At 43.3% G+C, this 26,731-nt stretch overlaps 1 protein-coding gene across 7 annotated transcripts in view; it reads right to left on the reverse strand.

The window, feature by feature from the left end:
- The window catches only part of mpp7a (MAGUK p55 scaffold protein 7a), a 417,410-nt gene that overhangs the window by 192,522 nt on the left and 198,157 nt on the right, over positions 1–26,731 (reverse strand). For all 7 annotated transcript variants that reach the window (XM_068007174.1, XM_068007182.1, XM_068007172.1 and 4 more), the window contains one exon: positions 319–396. In XM_068007174.1, coding sequence (XP_067863275.1) covers positions 319–396 — 78 coding nt within the window. The remainder of the gene's footprint in view (positions 1–318; positions 397–26,731) is intronic.

Consider the following 26,731-nt stretch of genomic DNA (forward strand, 5'->3'; position numbering starts at 1 on the left):
AGCTGTTGCTTTGTATATTTTAATAGATCTGTATTTTTTTTTTCTGTTTTTCTTGTGCTGTCTAAAACATCATGTTACTTGAAGTTCTCACCCCTCTCCCCTGCAGGATTTCATGTGCTTTACATATTAAACAATGCTTATGATTTTCCCCCCCTCCACAAGCAGATAATAAAACCTAAGAAAATAAAAAGTTGTACAGCTCTATTGGAAAAACAAAATTACTAATCTGACTTCACCTTACATAGCTATTAATTCCATACAGACACTTTGGATGCATTCATACCCAATGATCTCATCACAAAGATGAAGGACACTTACGTCGTCTGCCAAAGTGGCTGCATTCTGAAGAATGGGTGTCGGGCTCTGCCTCTCATACTGCTGAAGCTTTTCGTGGATCTGGAAAGTAATCACAGGATGTTTAATATAATTTATCCAGCAAGAAGGAAATAGGGCAATATAATCTTACTGAACAAACACAACAGAAGTTTATGTAACAAAAGAAAAAATATTCATGGAAACCTAATGAAGTCAGACACATAATGGCAATTCATCATAAATTTCACCAGTGGAAATAAAAGTTCAGCACACATACACAAATCACCTGGAAAAAATGTTGAGCATGCAGTATAATCACAAATGAATTTTACAAGTTGCAAAATTCTGAAAAGCACTTCCATCCAAAATTACTTTGGGGCCATTTGAAATCGCCTCAAGTATTCAGTACATATTTTATATCAGAGAATCATAGGAAAATCCCATCTTGTGTTTTTCATGTATTGTACTCATTTAAAAGTCATCAGTTTAACCTGTAACTTCTTTGTGCTTTTTAGTTCTGTACATTACTGCAGAAAAGACAGTTTGAAATTCACAAATCAACTATTTGCATTTGAGTCATAATGAAAATGCATGGAATTAGCAGAATTGAAACTTGTGTTTCTAATTTTTTGGCAACATATTTGAAGCTCTATTATAGTGGATGACATCTGTAGTAATATTTTGAATACATCTGGTTCATTGCTGTGGAATTTATTGCCTAATGGGAGCCGAAGAATTTTTGCTTTTGCTACTGCTAACTAAAAAAAGGACAGCACACAGCCAATACAGTAAATAATGGCTATACAAGCAAAGCTATACTTCGCATACTTCTATAGATGAAAATGCCTAATAAAAATGAAGCTGCCCATCTCTCTGTAAACACATTAGGCTCAGACAGTATATTTTCAATTCAATTTATTTTCTGTTTGTTGTACTTTGTGAAAGTTAAAGCATGTCTGGCAATTCATTAACAACAGCTGATCGTAGTAAGACCAGACCTCAGTATCTCTACCGCATCCCCCCATACCATTATTGAACATTGGCTTGTACTTCATCCCAAGCTGCGTCCCATCTGGAGCTACATTTCCCCTGCGGCCTGCCTCTGTTCAGCTGCCGGACTGCGCTACTACTTAACGCTGTTGATCCATATCAAAAATAAATCAGGTACTCCCTATAGAGCATCTGGCATTTTGTTGACACGTACAAATGCTTTAATTAACGTCGATAATTCCACAAATTCCAGCTCTATTTTGGGCTTTTTTTTTTGGAAAAGATTTTTGAGTTGACGTAATTGAAATGGTCAACATTTGAATGGAATTGGTAATCCTTGTAAATTATTCACTGAGGGTTTCAAATACCAGGGGACTTGAGTTAAAAATTCAAAAGTTAAAGTGAGAAGGGAAGTGAGGAAGAACCTTTTAAGCCAAATGGTAATAGTCTGGTGGAAAAAGTTGACTATTATCTTGATTTAAGGAATCTTACAACACCAGGTTATAGTCCAACAATTTTATTTTTAAATCACAAGCTTTCGGAGATTATCCCCTTCGTCAGGTGAATGAGTGAAAGATTCTCAAATCGCATATCTTATATTAGGCTGGGACAGCATCACACCAATCAAAAGGTGTTGTTGTTGTTCAAACAGGCCAGTCACGGAGAACAGCACATCCCAGTACACTGGATATACATTGTGTCAATTACAGACAGAAAGAAAGAGACCCAAGTGGCAGAGGCAGAGAGAGAGAGAGAGAGAGAATGAATATTAAAACACAGAACTTTTTTTTCCCCCTTTTTGCAGGTAGTGTTACGTGCAGCATGACATGAACCCAAGATCCTGTTTGAGGCCTTCCTCATGGGTACGGAAATTGGCTATCAACTTCTGCTCAACGATTTTGCGTTGTCGTGTGTCTCGAAGGCCGCCTTGGAGAACGCTGACCTGAAGATCAGTGGTTGAATGTCCTTGACTGCTAAAGTGTTCCCCGACTGGGAGGGAACCCTCCTGTCTGGTGATTGTTGCGCGGTGTCCGTTCATCCGTTGTCGCAGTGTCTGCATGGTCTCGCCAATGTACCATGCTCCGGGGCATCCTTTCCTGCAACGTATGAAGTAGACAACGTTGGCCGAGTCACAGGAGTATGAACCATGGACCTGGTGGGTGGTGTCCTCTCGTGTGATGGTGGTATCCGTGTCAGATGATCTGGCATGTCTTGCAGAGGTTGCCGTGGCAGGGTTGCGTGGTGCCGTGGACGCTGTTCTCCTGAAAGCCGGGTAATTTGCTGCGAACGATGGTCTGTGAGGTTGGGTGGCTGTTTGAAGGCGAGTAGTGGAGGCGTGGGGATGGCCTTAGCGAGGTGTTCGTCATCATCGATGACATGTTGAAGGCTGATAGCCAAGTTCCGCACCCATGAGGAAGGCCTCAACCGGGATCTTGGGTTCATGTCACGCTACACATAACCCCACCAGCAAAAAGGGGGAAAAAAAGTTGTGTTTTAATATTCTCTCTCTCTGCCATTTGGGTCTCTTTCTTTCTGTCTGTGTAATTGACACAATGTATATCCAGTGTACTGGGACGTACTGTTCTCCGTGACTGGCCGATTTGAACAACAACGACACCTTTTGATTGGTGTGATGCTGTCCCAGCCTAATATAAGATATGCGATTTGAAAATCTTTCACTCATTCACCTGACAAAGGGGATAATCTCCGAAAGCTTGTGATTTTAAAATAAAATTGTTGGACTATAACCTGGTGTTGTAAGATTCCTTACATTTGTCCACCCTAGTCCATCACCGGCATCTCCACATCATTATCTTGATTGGTAGGCTATTGCAAACATTTATCCTTGAGTGAAGAAGGCTTTCCTGATATCTGTTCTAAATTTACTTCAAGTTCACAAAGAATTCCTGTAATTTTTTTTTAAATGTTTTAAAAGTTAGGTATGATCTGCTTTTTATAAACCCATGTTGGGTTGGAATTATTGGTTTTGCTATTGCAGATACCCCTGAATTGCTTCCTTTGTTGGAAAGAAAACAATGCAAGTATAAAAGCAATTAATAACATTTTAATATTCCAAGATGTCAAGTGAACTGAGTTATAATTCCCAGGACTGTGCTTGTGAAGACTGGAATCACATTAGCTATCTGGCGTCTTACCACCTCTATGTTCAAGCTTGCAAAAACTTTTGCCACCACACCTGTTAATTCCACTCGCACTTCTTTTCATACTCTTGGATACATTCCATTTGAGTCCAGTACTTTTTGAAGCATGAAATATTTGCTTCTTAATGACCGTTTCATAGCTGACCATTATTTTCTCCATAAACTAGGATGAATCTCTCAACACTTTACCAACCGACCAGGAAACACCACTGAGATCTTTGTGAATAAAATTTAAACACACTGTTCTACTGCAAATCCGACTAAGCTTCACTACCACCTCCTCCCTGGAATCGTCACCCTCAAGACATGCCTGAGTTATCGTACTGTAACTGTATACTTTGTGTATGCGCCTCTGCCTATGCCACACCAAACTCATTGACACTGATCCACATAATTTAATATCTCCCTCTATGTCTCATTGCGTGTGAATATTAGTCATCACTCCAGAACAGAGGCGCAAAGTACACTTCCTTTTCTGTCATTTCCAGGCCATGTTCTGCTCTCTTTCTGCTATTCGCCCTTCTCTAATACCATGCCTCCCTCTATCTTTTTTCCTGCTGCTGCCCAAGGCTCAAGCCCCCTTGAACAAGCTCAAAGCCTCCATCTGCACTTCCCTTGATATCCTCTGGCACAGCCATTGTAGCACCACCCACCACTGGCTTTTCCCAAAGTAGTAATCCCAACTGCCCCACACATTGCTCCCAACGATCATCGCACTCAGCTCACTGCTTGGAGCTGATCATAACTTATATTTTCTCCATCCATTTCACCTCTTCCACTGTCCTCTCATCTCAGCCAGCGATCATCAATCACCACCCCACTCTATCGCATTCCAGAATGTTGGCTCCCTTGCAACCAAGGCCTTTGCCATCCATGACTTCATTGTGAATCTATCAACATTCTGGCACTGACTGAAACCTGGCATTCAGGAAGTGACTTCCTCCCCCTCACCAAAAGTGCCCCATCTGGCATTTCATCACTTATCTTACCCAAACTATTGTGGATGTGGCATAGCTCTTATTGACAAGTTCCACTTGGGCTTCTTATCTCTCTTCCCTCCACCACCACCCCCCCATCCTCAAGCGCCTTCATCTCTTGTCTCACTAAAAATCCTTGTGTACAACCCTCTCAGGACCCATACCGAATGCCACATCAAAATCTCCTTCTTCGGCTTTCACACTAAACAATTCTTCATCCTTGGTGACTTCCACCTATACCTAAATTCTTGTCACTCTTCACTGAATTCTCTGCGTTCTTACACTCACTCAATCTTCACATAAATGCTCCAAAACACAGCCACGGCTACTCCTTTGACTTGATCATCTCTCATGGCCTCGATCACCGACAAGGCCATCTCTGACAACTTTCTCATCTCTCTTACCAACCATGATGTTCGCACAACCCAATTACGCTCACCATCCACCCAAGCTCTCTTACTGATTCACTCTCAAAACCACGAGTCGGTGGACAGAAAGCCAACGTTGCGGAGGACATAGTTTAAGACAGGGTGCGGGCAGTGGAATTTTGGACAAGTTGGAGTTTATTGAGTTCAGAGGTTGGGAGAGCAGTAAGAAAGACATGAGAGAAATCAAGCATGCATTAGAGTTTTAACTACTAGGCAAGTGAGATGGGCTGAGGTGGGCAAAGTTGCAGAGCTCTAAGAGGTCTTGGTCGTGGCCAGAATAGGGTGTTTGAAACCTAGCTTTGGGCCAAACAAGATACAGAGGTTGCAGTCTGTCTGGTGGAGCCTGAGCAAATAGTCAGGGGGGATAGAAAGGTGACCAAGTCAGTGGCAAGGTTTGGAAGTTCTTCACAAGAGTGAATACTATGGCTTACGTTGGAGAAAATTCAGGCTCAAAATTTGATGCCAGATGGACGAGGTAGTTGTGGAATCAAGTGAAGTGGTAGCAGTGTAGAGCTGGATGTGACCAGCTTACATATGGAAATTGATTGCATGCCTACAGAGGATACAATAGCTTAGTGGCTATGGACTGGACTTGCAATCCAGAGGTCATGAGTTTGAAGCAAGAGTGGAGACACTTGGGTGGTAATTTTGATGTTTGGCGATATTGTAAAACAGGGCGATATCGAATCAGCCGCCTGTTATACACCTCTCCCGATTTTCCTTTCCTTTCAATCAAATATTGCCTGTTTTACACTATCGCCAAAAGTTAAAATGACCACTTTGGGCTTTTCATTCTTGAAATGACGAACCTGTGAGGTGATCTTTTTACATAGAACGTACAGCACAGAAACAGGCCAATTTGGCCAAACAGGTTCATGCTTATGCTCCACAAGAGCCTCCTCCCTCCCTTCTTCATCTAACCCTATCAGCATATCCTTCTATTCCTTTCTCTCTCGTGTTTAACTAGCTTCCCCTTAAATGCATCTATGTCAGTCACCTCAACTACTCCTTGTGGTAGCGAGTTCCACATTCTAACCATGCTTTGGGTAAAGCAGTTTCTCCTCAATTCCCGAGTTCTGGTCTCCCCTGCAAGCAGAAACATCTTCTCCACATCTACTCTATCAAACCCTTTCATAATGAAAAGACCTCTATTACACAAGTCACCCCTCAGTCTTCTCTTTTCTAGAGAAAAGAGCCACAACCTGCTCAATCTTTCCTGATAGAAGTGTGAGGTTATACCTGTTATCATGCTAGCAATTTTTTTTTCACCTTCTCTAGTGCCCCATATCCTTTTTATAATATGGAGACCAGAACAGTTCACAGTACTCCAAGTGTGGTCCAACCAAGGTTCTATGCAAGTTGAACATAACTTCTCTGCTTTTCAATCCTCTCTCTCAGTTTGCTTTTTTTAAAATAATGCCTTATTAACCTGCATCTCCATTTTTAATGATTTGTGTATCTGTCGCCCCAGATCCCTCTGCTCTTCTACACCATTTAGACTATTATCCAAGGATTATATGACCCCCTTATTCTTCCTACCAAAATGTAACACCTCACAATTATCTACACTGAAATTCCCATTGGGCAAGTTTATTAAAGTCTTCCTGCATTTTGTCGCTGTCCTCCTCGGTATTGATTATACTCCCCAATTTGGTGTCGTCCACAAATTTTGAAATTGTACTTCCGATTCCAGAGTCCAAATCGTTCATGTAAATGGTGAACAGTGATCCCAGCGCCGATCCTTGTGGCGCACCACTTCCCACCTTTTGCCAGTTTGAGTAATGACCTTCAACTTCTGCTCTTTCTTTGCTGTTTTGTAGCCAGCTCACTATCCATTCTGCTACTTGTTCCCTGACTCCACATGCTCTGACCTTAGTCATGATTCTACTATGCAGTACCATATCAAAGGTTTTTTGAAAATCCAAATATATTACATCCACTACATTACCCTTGTCTACCTTTTCTGTTACTTCTTCAAAAAATTCACTAAGGTTGGTCAAGCACAATGTCCCCTTTTGAAATCCGTGCTGACTATTCTTTATTACATTTTCAGTTTCTAGATCGTTTTCTATTACATCTTGTAAGGATTCCATTATCTTTCCACTGACGTTAAGCTAATTGGTCTATAGTTCCTTGGACGGTTTCGTTCACCCCCATTAAATATAGGCATCACAGTACCTGCCCTGGCACAAGTCCCGTGTCTCATGCGCGTGTCTCTCTGTGTGCGTGTGTGTGTGCATGTCTCTCTGCGTGTGCGTGTCTGTGTGTGTGCATGCGTCTCTCTGCGTGTGCGTGTCTGCGTCTGCCTGTGTCTCTCTCAATCGATCTCTCTATCGATATCTATATGTATATGTATGTATGTATGTATGTATGTATGTATGTATGTATGTAAAAAAAAAGCACCTCTAATAGCTCTTCCCTAACTTCTTTTAATATGCACGGATGCAATCCATCTGGACCAGGGGTTTTATCCTGTCTGATTAGTTTATTAATTATCTCTCCCTTTCTATCGTAAATGTCTTTATATCTTTTTTGATCTCTTCTTCTAAAGTCATGCTATGTCATTTTAGTCTCCCTGGTAAATACTGAGGCAAAGTAATTATTTAATATTTCAGCCATATTGCTGTCATGACCAGAGTTTATTGTGTGCATCCCTATCCTGATTTTTCTTTTCTTATGTGTCTATAGAATACTTTATTTCTTTTAAAATTCCTTGATAATATAATTTCATAGTTTCTCTTCGCCTAATCTTTCCTAACCTTTTTCCATTCCCTTTTGTCATCCTTTCCTTTGTTGTCTATCTACTTAATGTATGCCTTTTTCTTCAGTTTCAATGTTGCCCTTATTTCTTTATTCTTCCATGGCGTGTCATTACTGTCTGGTTTGTTCTTGCTTTTTGTATATTTCTCCTGGATTCTATTGATAACCGTTTTAAATGTTTCCCACTACTGTTCTATTTCTTTGTTTATCAGTAAATTTTTCCAGTTTATTTTCCCTTGTTCCAGTCTCATCCCCTGAGGAGCCGAGCGGAGGGAGCGTCCGATAAAAGGCGGGATTTCAGAGCGCTGAGAACAGCTGAGAGGAGCCGAGCGGAGGGAGCGTCCGATAAAAGGCGGGATTTCAGAGCGCTGAGAGGAGCCGAGCCGAGCGGAGGGAGCGTCCGATAAAAGGCGGGATTTCAGAGCGCTGAGAACAGCTGAGAGGAGCCGAGCCGAGCGGAGGGAGCGTCCGATAATAGGCGGGATTTCAGAGCGCTGAGAACAGCTGAGAGGAGCCGAGCCGAGCGGAGGGAGCGTCCGATAATAGGCGGGATTTCAGAGCGCTGAGAACAGCTGAGAGGAGCCGAGCCGAGCGGAGGGAGGGTCCGATAATAGGCGGGATTTCAGAGCGCTGAGAGGAGCCGAGCCGAGCGGAGCTGCGACCGAGTTCGAAGTGACGTCAGGAATCAGATCGGGACGCGACACAGGGGAGGCACCTGATTGGTGAGTAGGTTCAGGTGAGTATTTCTACTTATCGACAGTAACTGAAGTGAAAGGGAAGGTCTGCAGGTCTTATAGGAAGTAGCGTTTATTTTTTAGTGAATCAAGGTCCCTAGTGTAGTTAACATTCTCTAAATTGAGAACAATTTAAAGGAGTAAACTCCTTAAAGGGAGTGGTAAGTAGTTTTTCTTTCCTTTTTTTTTCTCTTGACATTGTAGTTGTTCTTAAGCTAATTTAAGGGTTAAGTCATGGCAGGAGATCCCAGGGCCGTGTCATGTTCCTCTTGTGGGATGTGGGAATTCAGGGCTCCTTCCTGTATCCCTGATTCCTTCACCTGCGGGAAGTGTGTCCAGCTGCAGCTATTGTTTGACCGCTTGACGGCTCTGGAGCTGCGGATGGACTCACTTTGGAGCATCCGCGATGCTGAGAAAGTCGTGGATAGCACGTTCAGTGAGTTGGTCACACCGCAGATAAAAATTACTGAGGGAGATAGTGAATGGGTGACCAACAGACAGAGGAAGAGTAGGAAGGCAGTGCAGGGGTCCCCTGCGGTCATCTCCCTCCAAAACAGGTATACCGTTTTGGATACTGTTGGGGGAGATGGCTCACCAGGGGAAGGTGGCAGTGGCCAGGTTCATGGCACCGTGGCTGGCTCTGCTGCACAGGAGGGCAGGAAAAAGAGTGGCAGAGCTATAGTGATAGGGGACTCGATTGTAAGGGGAATAGACAGGCGTTTCTGCGGACGCAACCGAGACTCCAGGATGGTATGTTGCCTCCCTGGTGCAAGGGTCAAGGATGTCTCGGAGCGGCTGCAGGACATTCTGGAGGGGGAGGGTGAACAGCCAGTTGTCGTGGTGCATATAGGCACCAACGATATAGGTAAAAAACAGGATGAGGTCCTACAAACTGAATTTCGGGAGTTAGGAGTTAAACTAAAGAGTAGGACCTCAAAGGTAGTAATCTCAGGATTGCTACCAGTGCCACGGGTTAGTCAGAGTAGGAATGACAGGATAGCTAAGATGAATACGTGGCTTGAGAGATGGTGCAAGAGGGAGGGATTCAAATTCCTGGGCCATTGGAACCGGTTCTGGGGGAGGTGGGACCAGTACAAATTGGACAGTCTGCATCTGGGCAGGACTGGAACCAATGTCCTAGGGGGAGTGTTTGCCAGTGCTGTTGGGGAGGGTTTAAACTAATGTGGCAGGGGGATGGGAACCGATGCAGGAAGTCAGTGGGAAATAAAGTGGTGACAGAAACAAAAGGCAGTAAGGGAGAGTGTACAGAACATGACCGGACAGATGGTCTGAGAAAGCAGGGCAAAGACCAAGGGAAGTCTAGATTAAACTGCATTTATTTCAATGCAAGAAGTCTGATGGGCAAGGCAGATGAACTCAGGGCATGGATGGGTACATGGGACTGGGATGTTATAGCTATTACTGAAACATGGCTAAGGGAGGGGCAGGACTGGCAGCTCAATGTTCCAGGGTACAGATGCTATAGGAAAGATAGAGCAGGAGGTAAGAGAGGAGGGGGAGTTGCGTTCTTGATTAGGGAGAACATCACGGCAGTAGTGAGAGGGGATATATCCGAGGGTTCGCCCACTGAGTCTATATGGGTAGAACTGAAAAATAAGAAGGGAGAGATCACTTTGATAGGATTGTACTACAGACCCCCAAATAGTCAACGGGAAATTGAGGAGCAAATATGTAAGGAGATTACAGACAGCTGCAAGAAAAATAGGGTGGTAATAGTAGGGGACTTTAACTTTCCCAACATTGACTGGGACAGCCATAGCATTAGGGGCTTGGATGGAGAGAAATTTGTTGAGTGTATTCAGGAGGAATTTCTCATTCAGTATGTGGATGGCCCGACTAGAGAGGGGGCAAAACTTGACCTCCTCTTGGGAAATAAGGAAGGGCAGGTGACAGAAGTGTTAGTGAGGGATCACTTTGGGACCAGTGATCATAATTCCATTAGTTTTAAGATAGCTATGGAGAATGATAGGTCTGGCCCAAAAGTTAAAATTCTAAATTGGGGAAAGGCCAATTTTCATGGTATTAGACAGGAACTTTCAGAAGTTGATTGGGAGAGTCTGTTGGCAGGCAAAGGGACGTCTGGTAAGTGGGAGGCTTTCAAAAGTGTGTTAACCAGGGTTCAGGGTAAGCACATTCCTTATAAAGTGAAGGGCAAGGCTGGTAGAAGTAGGGAACCTTGGATGACTCGGGAGATTGAGGCACTAGTCAAAAAGAAGGAGGCATATGACATGCATAGGCAGCTGGGATCAAGTGGATCCCTTGAAGAGTATAGAGATTGCCGGAGTAGAGTTAAGAGAGAAATCAGGAGGGCAAAAAGGGGATATGAGATTGCTTTGGCAGATCAGGCAAAGGTGAATCCAAAGAGCTTCTACAAATACATAAAGGGCAAAAGGGTAACTAGGGAGAGAGTAGGGCCTATTAAGGATCAACAAGGTCATCTATGTGCGGAACCACAAGAGATGGGTGAGATCCTGAATGAATATTTCACATCGGTATTTACGGTTGAGAAAGGCATGGATGTTAGGGAACTTGGGGAAATAAATAGTGATGTCTTGAGGAGTGTACATATTACAGAGAGGGAGGTGCTGGAAGTCTTAACGCGCATCAAGGTCGATAAATCTCCGGGACCTGATGAAATGTATCCCAGGACGTTATGGGAGGTTAGGGAGGAAATTGCGGGTCCCCTAGCAGAGATATTTGAATCATCCACCGCTACAGGTGAGGTGCCTGAAGATTGGAGGGTAGCAAATGTTGTGCCTTTGTTTAAGAAGGGCGGCAAGGAAAAGCCTGGGAATTACAGACCAGTGAGCCTGACATCTGTAGTGGGTAAGTTGTTAGAGGGTATTCTGAGGGACAGGATCGACAGGCATTTGGAGAGGCAGGGACTAATTAGGAACAGTCAGCATGGTTTTGTGAGAGGAAAATCATGTCTCACGAATTTGATTGAGTTTTTTGAAGGGGTAACCAAGAAGATAGATGAGGGCTGTGCAGTAGACGTGGTCTACATGGACTTCAGCAAAGCATTTGACAAGGTACCGCATGGTAGGTTGTTACATAAGGTTAAATCTCATGGGATCCAAGGTGAGGTAGCCAATTGGATACAAAATTGGCTTGACGACAGAAGACAGAGGGTGGTTGTGGAGGGTTGTTTTTCAAACTGGATGCCTGTGTCCAGCGGTGTGCCTCAGGGATCGGTGCTGGGTCCGCTGTTATTTGTTATTTATATTAATGATTTGGATGAGAATTTAGGAGGCATGGTTAGTAAGTTTGCAGATGACACCAAGATTGGTGGCATTGTGGACAGTGAAGAAGGTTATCTAGGATTGCAACGGGATCTTGATAAATTGGGCCAGTGGGCCGATGAATGGCAGATGGAGTTTAATTTAGATAAATGTGAGGTGATGCATTTTGGTAGATCGAATCGGGCCAGGACATACTCCGTTAATGGTAGGGCGTTGGGGAGAGTTATAGAACAAAGAGATCTGGGAGTACAGATTCATAGCTCCTTGAAAGTGGAGTCACAGGTGGATAGGGTAGTGAAGAAGGCATTCAGCATGCTTGGTTTCATTGGTCAGAACATTGAATGCAGGAGTTGGGATGTCTTGTTGAAGTTGTACAGGGCATTGGTGAGGCCACACTTGGAGTACTGTGTACAGTTCTGGTCACCCTATTACAGAAAGGATATTATTAAACTAGAAAGAGTGCAGAAAAGATTTACTAGGATGCTACCGGGACTTGATGGTTTGACTTACAGGGAGAGGTTAGACAGACTGGGACTTTTTTCCCTGGAGAGCAGGAGGTTAAGGGGTGATCTTATCGAAGTCTATAAAATAATGAGGGGCATAGATAAGGTCGATAGTCAAAATCTTTTCCCAAAGGTAGGGGAGTCTATAACGAGGGGGCATAGATTTAAGGTGAGAGGGGAGAGATACAAAAGGGTCCAGAGGGGCAATTTTTTCACTCAAAGGGTGGTGAGTGTCTGGAACGAGCTGCCAGAGGCAGTAGTAGAGGCGGGTACAATTTTGTCTTTTAAAAAGCATTTGGACAGTTACATGGGGAAGATGGGTATGGAGGGATATGGGCCAAGTGCAGGCAATTGGGACTAGCTTAGTGGTATAAACTGGGCGACATGGACATGTTGGGCCGAAGGGCCTGTTTCCATGTTGTAACTTCTATGATTCTATGATTCTATAATTTATTAGTTTGGTCTTTGTTTATTTATGTCCTTCTCAATCTTTATCTTAAACTATATTATGTTGTGATCACTATTGCCTAGGTGTTCCCCACACTCACTTCTCTTATCTGTTCTGGTTCATTTCGCATTACTCAATCCATCAATGCTTCCTCTCTTGTTGGGCTTTTCACATACTGGGCAAGAAAGGAGTCCTGCACACACTGTAAAAACTCCATTCCCTGTACCCCTTTACCTACTACTTCTTGCTAGTTCATTTGGGGATAGTTCAAATGATGATTATTCTATGTCCTTTATTCATTTCACATATTTGCTTACATATTTCTTCCTCCACCTTCCTTTCCACTATTAGTTGGTCTGTTATATACCTCTATTAGCATGATCGATCCCTTATCTTTTATTTCAATCCATGTGGATTCTGTTTCTATCCTGGTTAGTTAAGTCCGTTTTTCTACTGCCTATGTTATCTCTAATTCGTACAGCTACTCCACACCCCCCTTCGTTCTTCCCTATCCTTTCTGATTATGTTATAGCTTGCGATATTTAGTTGCCAGTCCTGTTCTTTATGTAGCCATGTTTCAGTTATTCCTACTGTATCTGGTTCCTCTCTATGGATTATTGCCTCCCAGTTCCCCCGTTTTATTTTGGACACTGCGTTCATTGCTGCACAGGCAGTTTGTTCCTTTTACTTTATTTTTAACAGTCCTTTTACACTTCTGTTTTATAACTGTATTTGTTCCTTGGCTGTTTGTTATCTTTATTCCTTACTCTGGTCTGACCTTTACACTCATCTCCTGTTTCTTTTATCTTTAAGCTTTTGTTATTCTATGTGCTTTACTCACCTGGGTGCCCTTGTACACCAGTCACTGAAAGTAAACATGCAGGTGCAGCAAGCAGTTAGGAAGGCAAATGGTATGTCGGCCTTCATTGCAAGAGGATTTGAGCACAGGAGCAAGGATGTCTTACTGCAGTTATACAGGGCCTTGGTGAGACCACACCTGGAGTATTGTGTGCAGTTTTGGGCTCCTTACCTAATAAGGGATATACTTGCCATAGAGGGAGTGCAGCAAAGGTTCACCAGACTGATTCCTGGGTTCCTGGGATGGCAGGACCATCGTAAGAGGATAGATTGGGTCAACTCAGCCTGTATTCACTTGAGTTTAGAAGAATGAGGGGGATCTCATTGAAACATATAAAATTCTGACAGGGCTAGACAGACTGGATGCAGGGAGGATGTTTCCCCTAGCTGGGGGGTCTAGAACGAGGGGTCACAGTCTCAGGATACGGGGTAGGACATTTAGGACTGAGATGAGGAGAAATTTCTTCACTCAGAGGGTGGTGAACCTGTAGAATTCTCCACCACAGAAGGTTGTAGAGGTCAAGTCACTGAATATATTTAAGAAGGAGCTAGATAGATTTCGCATCACAAAAGGCATCAAGGAGTATGGGGAGGGAGTGGGAATATGGCATCGAGATCGAGGATCAGCCATGATCATACTGAATGGTGGAGCAGGCTCGAAGGGCTGAACGGCCTACTCCTGCTCCTATTTTCTATGTTTCTAAGTTATTGCTACCAGATCCCTCCCCCCGTCTTGCTAGCTTAAAGCCTTATGCACTGCCCTATTTATCCTTTCCACTAGGACCCTGGTCCCATTCCAGTTCAGGTGGAGCTCATCTCAACTGTACACTTCCTTCCTGTCCCTGTGGGAGTATATAAGAAATCAAGTGGTATCAAAAAGATAAATCCCAATAATTAAGTTAAATTGAAAGAGTAGAACAAGGGGTCACATATTCAACTGCATCAACAGTAAATTTTGGACCAACATTATAAGTTCTTCTCCACACAAAGTGTGATCAATGCTTGGAACTGTCTCCCAGATAGTGTACTGGAAGTGAAATCCATGGAATCATTTAAGAATCATTTGGACACTGCAAAGGGGGCACTTTAGGGTTATCCTGGATGGATGAGCCAAGATTGGTGCAATGGCCTTCCTGATCCATAATTATCTTGTGAAATTCATGATGTGCAAGTGCACTTGAAATGTAACACAAAGTGTGATATAAATACATGTACCTTTACTTTTATCTTTTCTATAGGAGTTAGCTGACTAGTGTGAAGGTATTTTTGAATGTAACTGGATATTAAACTCATTCAACTATTGCAATACCACTAACAGGCACTATTCAGATATACCGTTCCCAACTACTAGGACGAAGTAAATCCATTTGATGGGAATAAAAGGTGAAAACCTCAAATTTACCATTTTATCAACAACTGGTTACAAGCCACTTGAGCTATGCAAATGAACATGATTCATAGCATGCTGATGGTACAAGGCAGAAAATAAAGCAATTAAGAGAAAGGTACGAAGTAAATCACATTTGACGGAGACTGAATTCTACATTCCAGCGAAGGAATAATATATATATATATATATATATATATAAAAATATATATATATAAATATATATTATATATTAAAAAAACAGAAAAATGTATTTCTTAATAACATAAGCAAACTGTGTTCAGTCGAGCCAAAGAGAGAGAACTAAGCAATGCCAGTCAACAAAATCCAATTTCCAAAGTATTTTGGGATTCAGAGAACTGCAAAGAATTGGAGATGGCTAGACTCAAAATAGCACAGTTTAAAAAAATGGCTGCTGGATAAATACATCAACATTCCCATTAAAAACCTGCTTACTTTGCCAAATAAAATGAATTGGAAATCGATTCAATCGACTCAGTGAGAAAGCCAACACCAACTTAATCTGGAAAATAGTACCCACTGTTTAGAAAAATGTACTCAAAAAAAATGTCAAGCAATTTTCACAACTTCAACACATACATGCCAAATTTCGAGATGTTTTGAATTTCACTTATTTGTTGCTTATAGCTGATTTCTGCAGGTGCCGTAAATAAGTTATTGAATGTCTCAGTTTTCTGCAAAAATCAACAGACTAAAACAGTAGTGTAACAAAACTGTACAGCGACCTCTCAAAACACACGCAAGAATTTCTTGAATAAAAAGAAATTTTAAAAATCTTTCATCTCTCCATAGATGATTCTTCTATAATCACATCCTTAGGCGCCATCATCATTTTGGAGGAAGGAGGAGATGACAGATTATGAAATGTCTAGAAAAGGAAAGCACACCACAAACCCCAAAAGGATCTTGGACCTACTCCACTAAAAAATTAACAGTCCAAACATAGGGTGTCTAGTCATCACATTACATGTCAGACTGAATAATAGTCCAAGATAATTTTTTGAGGCTTCTCAGTGGAAATTACTGCTCAAAAGAAAGATTAACAAGTCACGTATCACCAGTTGCAGAATATTTGAAAATTAAAATGAAAAATAAAAATTCAAAAAATAGTTGAAAGATATTTAAAAAAGGACATAGGTAAAACTCAGTTTCACTGATCCTGCAAGTACATGTTCAGAAATAACAAAAACTGCAGAGTACGCTGTTAAGTAACAGCACAAAGCAGGGCTGCTCGAACAGCAAACAATTTGGACTAATTTATTCGGGCTCACTGAAAACTCAGTTTCTTTCGGCAAGTCCACACTGCTTATGAACCAAAATTTGAATTGATGCATTAAGTATGAGATAATGGTGTAGACCATCTACCCTTATATCAGTGGTCTATAAATCGCAATTAATACAAGATACCACTATATTCTCCTGATGTTTCTGAAAAATAGAAAAACACCACGAAGATTGACTGCATGGCTCTAGCTAAACTAAATTTATTCTATGCAAATATTTTTTAACAGATGAAATCAGATGCAATTACAGTACAATAATTAACTTTGAATAATATATCAGGCTGTTCTAAGCTTAACATTAAAGAATTGCTTAGAGATTCTTAAGAGTCATTTTATCAGAATCCTTTAACTGAAGTTATCTGCTGTAAGTGGGTCCCAACTCACCATGGCAATGTGGACCCAAATTGATGAATCGTATAAACTCCTGAACTGGGAAAAGGCAGAACCACCGACATCTAAAAAAAGCCTGAGCATGGAGCTGTCAATCAAAAACACACTGCAGCATGCTGATCAAGGCATCAACTTGGCTGAATATTTTTCCATATTTCCCTTATCAAAATCTGACATACTTTTCAACACCTCTAAATCGTTTCTGATCCAATAAAATGAGTTCCAGTTTCTCTCCTCTACCCTCATAACTAAAACCTCTCATCACTGATATCATCTTGGTGAATCTTTTCTGTACTCTCTCCATGAACTTGACATTCTTTCTAAAGTAAGATGTTAAAACAGTAATACTATTCCAACTGTGGCCTAACCAATGATTTGTGTAAGTGTATAAAAAAAAAACTTCCTTTGTCCTGGGGAAGCGCAGCCTGCTTACGCACTGCTCCAAAGTAAATTAGAGGTAAGGTGACTCTTTGCCTTAGACCGTATGGGCAGGATAAAGACACCAACGAACAGCCCTCCTCCACTGCAGGCTCTCGACAGGCGCAACTGCAGCTCTGCAAGGTTCCCCCAACTGCTGCTGCTCGTCCTCTTCCTCTAACCAGAATGGAGTGGCCAAGAGAATTCCCATTTTGTGCATTATCCTCAATTTTCTGGAGGCTTTTAAGCAAATTGTACCAAAGATCCAACGACGTCCAAATCAACGTCACTATGAATCAAGCAATGATTTTCTCCAGACACATACAATTGATCTGAGTACTCGCAGGGGAGTGCCCCTTCAACTAAGGCTTCAAATTTTCAGCATGTAGCATCCAGTACAACTGGGTCATGGGTCCAGCACTCCACATGATTTCCGCGATTTCAGATGAAAATGGCATCATAGGACCACTATTTGAATACTGTAATGAGACTCCTGTCTGAAACAGGCGAGCAGCTGGACTGGCCTTGTGAAAGTCCCACACAAAATGGCCATGGGTAGATTGGGAACAGGAGCAGGGAAGTAAGTTCACACTATGATTTTTGGAGGCTGTGAAAATCAGCACCAGTACATTCTAAGTGGTAAGATGGACATGGTTAGTCAACCATTGACGCATAACATATCAAACCAGGAAGGATCTCTGCCTCAAAGCTCAGACCGGGGTGCCTGGATGAGTAAATCTAGCCACAGGTTTGAGTGAGTGTTACTTCCTCAGGGCACTTTTGCAAATACTTCGAAAAAATTACATGAGGTTGTCTTAGAGCGGTGGCAGACCTGAGCGGGACCAGAGGCGAGAGGCCCGAGAGCGGGGATATAAGGAGCGGAGGCCCGAGGCTCAAGACGAGAGTGGCGGCGGATCTGAACGGGACCACAGGCGAGAGGCCCGAGAGCGGGGATATAAGGAGCGGAGGCCCGAGGCTCAAGACTAGAGTGGCGGCGGATCTGAGCAGAACCAAAGGCGAGAGGTTCGAGGATCAAAAACAACAGAAAACCAAGGGGTGACGTCACAGGACAGCAGGTAAGTGACTGGTTGGTGAGTATTACCGCATTCTTTAACTCACTAAACTAGGGCATTGGTTTCAACTAAGAGCTGGGAAACTAAAAAGGGGGAGTTTAATCGGGGTAAGTAAGCAGTAAGTAAATTAATAAGAGTATTTTGAGTCTTTCGTTTTTTTCTGTTAAGTGAGTTAGTAACCTAATAAATCGAGGCATGGCAGGGCACCTCAGTCCCGTCGAATGCACATCTTGTGCCATCTGAGAACTCCAGGATGCTTCCTGTGTCCTGGACAACCACAGGTGCAGGAAGTCCTGACTTCAATTACTTGGATGAAGAGACCGAATGTATGGTTGCTAAATTTGCTGTTGACACAAAGGTAGGTAGGAAAGTAAGTTGTGAAGAGGACATAATGAGTCTGCAAAGGGATATAGATAGGTTAAGTCAGTGGGTAAAAATTTGGAGTATAATATGGGAAAATGTGAACTTGTCCACTTTGGCAGGAGGAATAGAAAAGCAGTATATTATTTAAATGGAGAGAGATTGCAGATCTCTGAGGGATCTGGGTGTCCTAGTACATGAATCACAAAAAGTTAGTATGCAGGTACAGCAAGTAATTAGGAAGGCAAATGGAATGTTGTTGTTTATTGAAAGTGGAATGGAATATAAAAGTAGAGATATTTTGCTATAGTTGCACAGGGCATTGGTGAGACCACATCTAGAATACTGTGTGCAGTTTTGGTCTCCTTATTTACGAAAGGACATAATTGCTTTGGAGGCAGTTCAGAGAAGGTTCACGCGACTGATTCCTGGGATGTGGGGGTTATCTTATGAGGAAAGGTTGGACAAGTTGGACCCGTATACACTGGAGTTTAGAAGAATGAGAGGTGATCTTATTGAAACATGTAAGAAACTGAGGGGACGAGAAGGGGTAGATGCTGAGAGGATGCTTCCCCTTGTGGGAGAGACTGGAACAAGGGGCCACAGTTTAAAAATAAAGGGGTCTCCCATTTAAGATGGAGATGAGGAGAAATTTTTTCTCAGAGGGTCGTGAGTCTGTGGAACTCCCTTCCCCAGAGAGCGGTGGAAGCAGGGTCACTGAATATTTTAAGGCCAAGTTAGATAGATTCCTGATTAACAAGGGCGTCAAAGGTTATAGTAGGTAGACGGGGAAGTAGGGTTGAGGTCACAATCAGATCAGCCATGATCTTATCAAATGGCAGAACAGGCTTGAGGGGCCAAATGGCCTACTCCTGCTCTTAATTCGTAAGTTCATAAGTGTTGTCAGCTGGAGGAGCTCAAGCTCCGCATTTCGGAGCATGAGCAGCAGCTGGCGTCACTGCAGTGCATCCGCGAGGCTGACAGCTACATGGATAGCACTTTTCACAAGGTGGTCAACCCGCAGCTTAACAGCGTGCAGGCAGAAAGGGACTGGGTGACCAGACAAAGAGGACCAGGCAGGTAGTGCAGGAGTCCCGAGTGCATCTCACTCTCTAACCGGTATTAGTGAGGGCGAAGGTTCCTCTGGGGAATACAGCCAGAGCCAAGTCCACGGCACCATGGGTGGCTCAGCTGTACGGGGTCGGAGGGAGGAGGAAGATCGGGAAAGCAATAGTGATAAGGGATTCAATTGTTAGGGGAACAGACAAGCTGTGGCCACAGACGTGAATCCAGGATGGGATGCTGCCTCCCTGGTGCCAGGGTCAAGGATGTCACTAAGTGGCTGCAGAACATTCCGAGGGGGGAGTGAACAGCCAGAGGTCGTGGTCCATATCGATACCAACGACATGGGTGGAAAGGGGGATGAGGTCCTGCTTGCAGATTTTAGGGAGCTAGGAAAGAGATCAATACGCAGGATCTCAAAAGGTAGTAATGTCCGGATTACCCCCAGTGCCACACGGTAGTGAGTATAGAAATGGGAGAATAGAGCAGATGACTGAGTGGCTGGAGAGATGGTGCATGAGGGAGGGCTTCAGATTCCTGGGGCACTGGAACAGTTTCTGGGGGAGGTGGGACCTGTGCAGGCCGGACGGGTTGGTCCCAGCTCCATTGAGGTGCAATGTCCTGGTGGGAAGATTCACTAGTGCTGTGGGGAGGGGGTTAAACTAATTTGGCAGGGGGGTGGGCACCTGGATGTATCAATGGAAAGGAGAAACAACGGGCACAAAGGATTAGGAGAGACAGATAGCACTAGAGTAACAAATAGTAAGGTATTATGTGGGATCAGACTAAGAGTGAATACAAGGAGGTCTAAGATAGGTCTACAGTGCATTTGTGTAAACGCACGTGGTAAATAAGGTTCATGAGCTGCAGGCGCAAATAGCCACATGGGAATATGATGTTGTGGCGATAACAAAGACCTGGCTCAAAAAAGGACAGGACTGGGTACTAAATATTCCTGGATACAAGTAGTTCAGGAAAGAAAGGAGGTAGGGGTGGGGGGGGGGGGGGGGGGGGTTGGCAGTATTGATGACAGAGAATATTGCAGTGCTGGAGAGAGGGGATATCTTGGAGGGGTCAAGGACAGAATCAACTTGTTTAGACTTATACAATATAGGTGCCATTACACTACTGGGTGTATTCTATAGGCCACCAACTAGTGGGAAGGATATAAATGAATAAATCTGTAGGGAAATTACAGATAGGTGCAAGAACCATAGAGCAGTGATAATGGGGGCTCTTCAATTATCCTAATATAGACTGGGATAGTAATAGTGTGAACAGCAGAGAGGGGGAAGCAGAGAATTTCTGAAGTCTATTCAGGGAAACTTTCCTGATCAGTATGTTTCTGGCTCAATGAGGACAGAGGCATTGCTGGATCTGGTTCTGGGGAATGAGGTGAGTCAAGTGGAGCAAGTGTCAGTGGGGCAACATTTCGGGAACAGTGATCATAGTATCACAATTAGATTGAAAAGTTATGTCCTTTTCCATAACTCGAGTAAAAATACTTAATTGGAGGAGAGCCAATTTCAGTGGGTTGAGAACGGATCTGGCCTGGGTAAATTGGAATCGAAGATTGGCAGACAAAACCGTAATCGAACAAAGGAGGAGATTGTTGAGCTGGTTCAGGTACAGTCTAGGTACATTTCCACAATGGGAAAAGGTAGGACAACCAAAGCCAGACCTCCCTGGATGACGAAAGAGATAGAGAGTAAGATGAAGCAGAAAAAAAGGGGCGTATGACAAATGTCAGGTGGATAATACAAGTGGGAATCAAGCAGAATACAGAAAGTTCAGAGGGGAAGTGAAAAAGGGAATAAGAGGGGCAAAGAGAGAGTATGAGAATAGACTGGTGGCTAACATAAAAGGGAATCCAAAAGTCTTCTAAAGGCATATAAATAGTAAATGGGTAGTAAGAGGAGGGGAAGAGCCAATTAGGGACCAAAATGGAGACATACTCATGGAGGCAGAGGTACTAAATGAGTTCTTTGCATCTATCTTTACCAAGGAAAGAGATGCTGCCAAAGTCACAATAAAAGAGGGGGTAGTTGAGATACTGGATGGGTTAAAAATTGATGGAGGAGGTACTAGAAAGGCTGGCTGTACTTAAAGTAGATAAGTTACCAGGTCTGGATGGAATGCATCCGAGGTTGCTGAGGGAAGTAAGAGTGGAAATTGCAGAGGTACTGGCCATAATCTTCCAAACATCTTTAGATATGGGGGTGATGCCAGAGGACTGGAGAATTGCAAATGTTAAACCCTTGTTCAAAAAAGGGTGTAAGGATAAACCCAGCAACTACAGGCCAGTCAGTTCAACCTCAGTGGTGGGGAAGCTTTTAGAAGCCATAACCCGGGACAAAAGTAACAGTCACGTGGACAAGTGTGGGTTAATTAAGGAAAGCCAGCACGGATTTGTTTAACTAACCTGATTGAGTTTTTTCATGAGGTAACAGAGGGGTTTGATGAGGGCAACGCGGTTGATATGTGTGCATGGACTTCCAAAAGGCGTTTGATAAAGTGCCACATAATAGGCTAGTCAACAAAGTTGAAGCCCACAGAATAAAAGGGGCAGTGGCAGCATGGATAGGAAACAGGATGTGACAGGAAAGAGAGCAGTGGTGAACGGTTGTTTTTCGGACTGGAGGGAGGTGTACAGTGGTATTCCCCAGGGGTCGGTACAAGGACCACTGTTTTTTTTGATATATATTAATGACTTGGACTTGTGCGTACAGGGCATAATTTCAAAATTTGCAGATGACACAAAACTTGGAAGTATTGTGAATAGTGAGGTGGATAGCGATGGACTTCAAGAGAAGGAGATAGATATATATCTTAATACTAAAGGGATCAAGGGATATGGGGAAAAAGCGGGAACAGGGTACTGAGGTAGACGATCAGCCATGATCATTTTGAATGGTAGAGCAGTCCCGAAGGGCCGAATGGCCTACTCTTGCTCCTATTTTCTATGATTCTATGAGGGTATACTCAGGCTGGTGGAATGGGCGGACACGTGGTTGATGAAATTTAATGCAGAGAAGTGCAAAGTGATACATTTTGGTAGGAAGAACGAGAAGAGACAATATACACTGAAGGGTACAATTCTAAAGGGAGTGCAGGAACAGAGAGACCTGGGGGCATATGTGCACAGGTCGTTGAAAGTGGCAGGACAGGTTGAGAAAGCAGTTACGAAAGCATACAAGATCCTGGACTTTATAAAGGCATATAGAGTGGAAAAGCAAGGAGGTTATGATGAACCTTCATAAAACACTGGTTCGGCCACAACTGGAGTATTGTGTCCAATTCCGGGCACCGCACTTTAGGAAGGATGTGAAGGCCTTGGAGAGGGTGCAGAAAAGATTTACTAGAATGGTTCCGGGGATGAGGACTTCAGTTGGTGGATAGAATGGAGACGCTGGTGTTGATCTCCTTGGAGCAGAGAAGGTTAAGAGGAGATTTGATAGAGGTGTTCAAAATCATGAGGGGTCTGGACAGAGTAGATAGAGAGAAACTGTTCCCATTGGCAGAAGGGTCCAGAACCAGACGACACAGATTTAAGGTGATTGGCAAAAGAACCAAAGGCAACATGAGAAAAAAATTGTTTTACTCAGTGAGTGGTTATGATCTGAAACGCACTGCCTGAAAGGCTGGAGGAGATTCAATCGTGGCTTTCAAAAGGGAATTGGATAACACCACCTGCACGTTCCCCTCCAAGCCACACACCGTGCCGACTTGGAAATATATCGCCGTTCCTTCATCGTTGCTGGGTCAAAATCCTGGAACTCCCAACCTAACAGCACTGTGGGAGAACCTTCACCATACAGACTGCAGCGGTTCAAGGCGGCGGCTCACCGGCACCTTCTCAAGGGCAGTTAGGCATGGGCAATAAATGCTGGCCTTGCCAGTGACGCCCACATCCCACATGAACGAATAAAAAAACCTTGAAAGAAAAAAATTTGCAGGGCTACGGGGAAAGGGCGGGGAAGTGGGACTTGCTGGATTGCTCTTTCAGAGAGGCGGCATGGACTCGACTGGCCAAATAGCCTCCTTCTGTGCTGTAACCACTCTATGATTCTATGATATCAATGTCAATTTCAATTTGGACACTGCAGAATGCTTTGTTTGTTACAAAAAACTCAACTTTTTCCCAATGTTTCTTCCCTGGGTTTTCCTTGTAGGAACTGTTGTGGGAAGACTTGTGCCCCAACTTGGCATGGTTTTCTGCATGGCTGCACAATGAAATTCTGTTTTGGCCACTCTCTTGGTCTGCTCACATGGTAGAAGCCTCTTTTCTTTGACCTGTGCAAAGAGCGACAGAATTCACAATATGAAGTCCTGTTCCAATGGAAACTTACAAGAAAGGCCTTCCTGTGGTTGGTGTAAACCTTTGAACAAGGCATGGATATAAATCAACTGTTCTTTATAATTTAAAAAAAAGAGCCGAAGTTGAAAACCTGCTTTGGGTACAAGTAACTTCAGCCTCCCATAGAAACATGATATCGCTAAGAAAAACACTAAATTCGCTTTCATGAGCAATGTGAAAATGACTGATATCTGTGACCAGAGAAATGAACTTGTCTGTTGAGGATGTCATATGTAATGTGTGGAAAAGGGCAAGACATAGTGCTGATCGGAGAAAATCAAAGGGAGAGATACATCCACTGTTGCAGCTGAAGTAGTGTCAGGAAAGTGGATGAAAATTCCTGAAGAAAATTAAGGTTCAACAATGAAGTCAGGGACAATGTTGAAATCATGGCATATATGGGCCCCTGCCATACACTTTTATGAACCTCTTTTTAAGCATCAATTCAAAACAAACTCAGGATACCAATAAAATTCAGGACATTTAAACACAATTGGCAATTTCCGAAGTACCAAGGGTTTTGAAATCTGTTGTCCTTTCTAAAAGAAAAAAGGTTGTAACTAGGAATTTGAATGTATACTGCAACATTATTAAAGCTCTGCCAGAGATGCCTGTACAGCCTTTCTGCTTAAGGAAGTTCCTCTAGGGAGTACAAGTAGTTCACTGGCATCATGCTATGTAAGAAAAATGGGCATAAATTGTCAGAGTCAAAGGTTTAAATAAACCGACATACATATGGTGAAGTGGCTTATAACAGATTATACAGCAATATTGTATTACTGCACAAAAATGAAACATATGAGTATGGAAACGTACTGTTCAATGTTCTGCTAGACAGATTATTTTGACCTCTCTATTTTCCATCTGTGTTTGTTGAAGAGTATCCAGTTTCTTTTGTAGACTAGATGATTATTGTTGATCCTGAACACCTCATTATAAATAGACAGTTTGAAGGTAAATTTATCAAATCCACGTGTCACTTGTGAGATGTGGAACTCACAAATATAGTGCAAATAAAATTTATTTATTTTAAACTTTGAATGGTGGTGTAAGACTTCAGGATTTCAAATACTGAATTTCTGAACAATTAACTGAAAAAGTCTTCAAAAATGTAATACCTCACCAAATGGAGTTAGGTCACAGATCAGCCATGATCTCATTGAATGGCGGAACAGGCTCAAGGGGCTAAACGGCCTACTCCTGTTCGTTTGTTCGAAAAGATTTGGCACAATCTCACTCTGATAAAATCAGTCAGCTGAAGTAATCCAATGACCCACACAGTGCAGAAACATAAAATATAAAAGATTTGGATCTAAAAATTTGATCTTACCTGAAAACTGGTGCATAGGGGGTGGGATGCATGCTGTATGTGCAGAGACTACATGAAATGGTGTTGTCAGCGCATCACAAATGAGTCAAGCAGGCAGCCAGCGCTACTCGTGCTACTTAATGGCTGCACATCTGTTCACGTCGGTGGGGGGGGGGGATTGGGTTCCTAACGCCACTTAAAAACCACCAGGACCTGAGTGCATTCTGGCTGCAGACAGCAGGGAAATGTTCTTAAAAGGCATAAAATTGCTGCAAGAGGTACAAAGAAGGCACACAAGTTCTCAGGTGCAGCTTTGGTGGCCCTGATCGAGACCGCCAACAGGAAGAAGGAGATGCTGTTCTCCCCCGGAGGGCAGAAAGCTCTCCAGGCACCAGTGGGAAGAGAACATAAGAAATAGGAGCAGGAGTAGGCCATCCGGCCCCTCAAGCCTGCTCCACCATTCAAGATCATGGCTGATCCACCTCAACGCCATTTTCCTGCACTATCCCCATATCCCTTGATGCCTTTAATATCTAGAAATCTATCGATCTCTGTTTTGAATGTACTCAATGACTGAGCCTCCACAGCCCTCTGGGGTAGAGAATTCCAAAGATTCACCACCCTCTGAATGAAGAAATTTCTCCTCATCTCAGTCCTAAAGTGCCTACCCTTTATTCTGAGACTGTGACTCCCTGGTTCCAGACTCCCCAGCCAAGGGAAACATCCTCCCTGCAGCTACCCCGTCGAGCCCTGTAAGAATTTTGTATGTTTCAATGAGATCACCTCCCATTCTTCTAAACTCTAGAGAATACAGGCCTAGTCTACTCAATCTCTCCTCAAACGACAGTCCCGCCATCCCAGGAATCAGTCTGGTGAACCTTTGTTGCATTCCCTCCATGGCAAGTATATCCTTTCTTGGATCGCTGAGAAGGTCAATGCTAGGAGCTGAGCGCCCAGAACATGACTATAATGCCAAAAAAAAAGTTTAATGACCACACAGTTTTGACGGTAAGAATCAAATCCTGGAACTCCCTATCTAGCAGCACTGCGGGAGGACCTTCACCATACGGACTGCAACGGTTCAAGAAGGCGGCTCACCACCTCCTTCTTAAGGGCAATTCGGGATGGGCAGTAAATGCTGGTCTTGCCAGCTACGCCCACATCTCATGAACGAATAAAAAAAAAATTACTCTCACCTCACACCTGCAGCCTCACTTTTCAACATTCCTTTCTCCCTTTTCCCTTCACCCTCTTACAATTATTGCACCACACCACTCCATTCCTTCTCATACTCACACACTCTGTACCTCCTCCTAGTTAAAAAAAAGATGTTCAAGGGTAGAACAAGTGCAACCAGGCAGAAGAGAGTGAATGAGGATGGGGACTGGTTCAGCCATTGTCTGGTGAAGAATGGAGGTATATGTCCATCGTGAAAAGGAGACATTTGGGACAAAGAACTTGAAACCTATGAAGCGGCAGAAGGCATCGGAAGAATCATGGATCTAGGTAGATGGAGAAAGGGGAAAGCTGAAACAAAGTCAACTAGGACAGCCCTGTTTGTCTATCATGGGAAGGAAGTAGAAATGGCTGTGCAGCTAGGGGAGGCAGTTGGGAGGGCAAGACCTCCAGAACAG

The sequence above is a fragment of the Heptranchias perlo genome, chromosome 2 (genome assembly GCF_035084215.1).
Source record: "Heptranchias perlo isolate sHepPer1 chromosome 2, sHepPer1.hap1, whole genome shotgun sequence".
NCBI classification, from domain to species: domain Eukaryota; kingdom Metazoa; phylum Chordata; class Chondrichthyes; order Hexanchiformes; family Hexanchidae; genus Heptranchias; species Heptranchias perlo.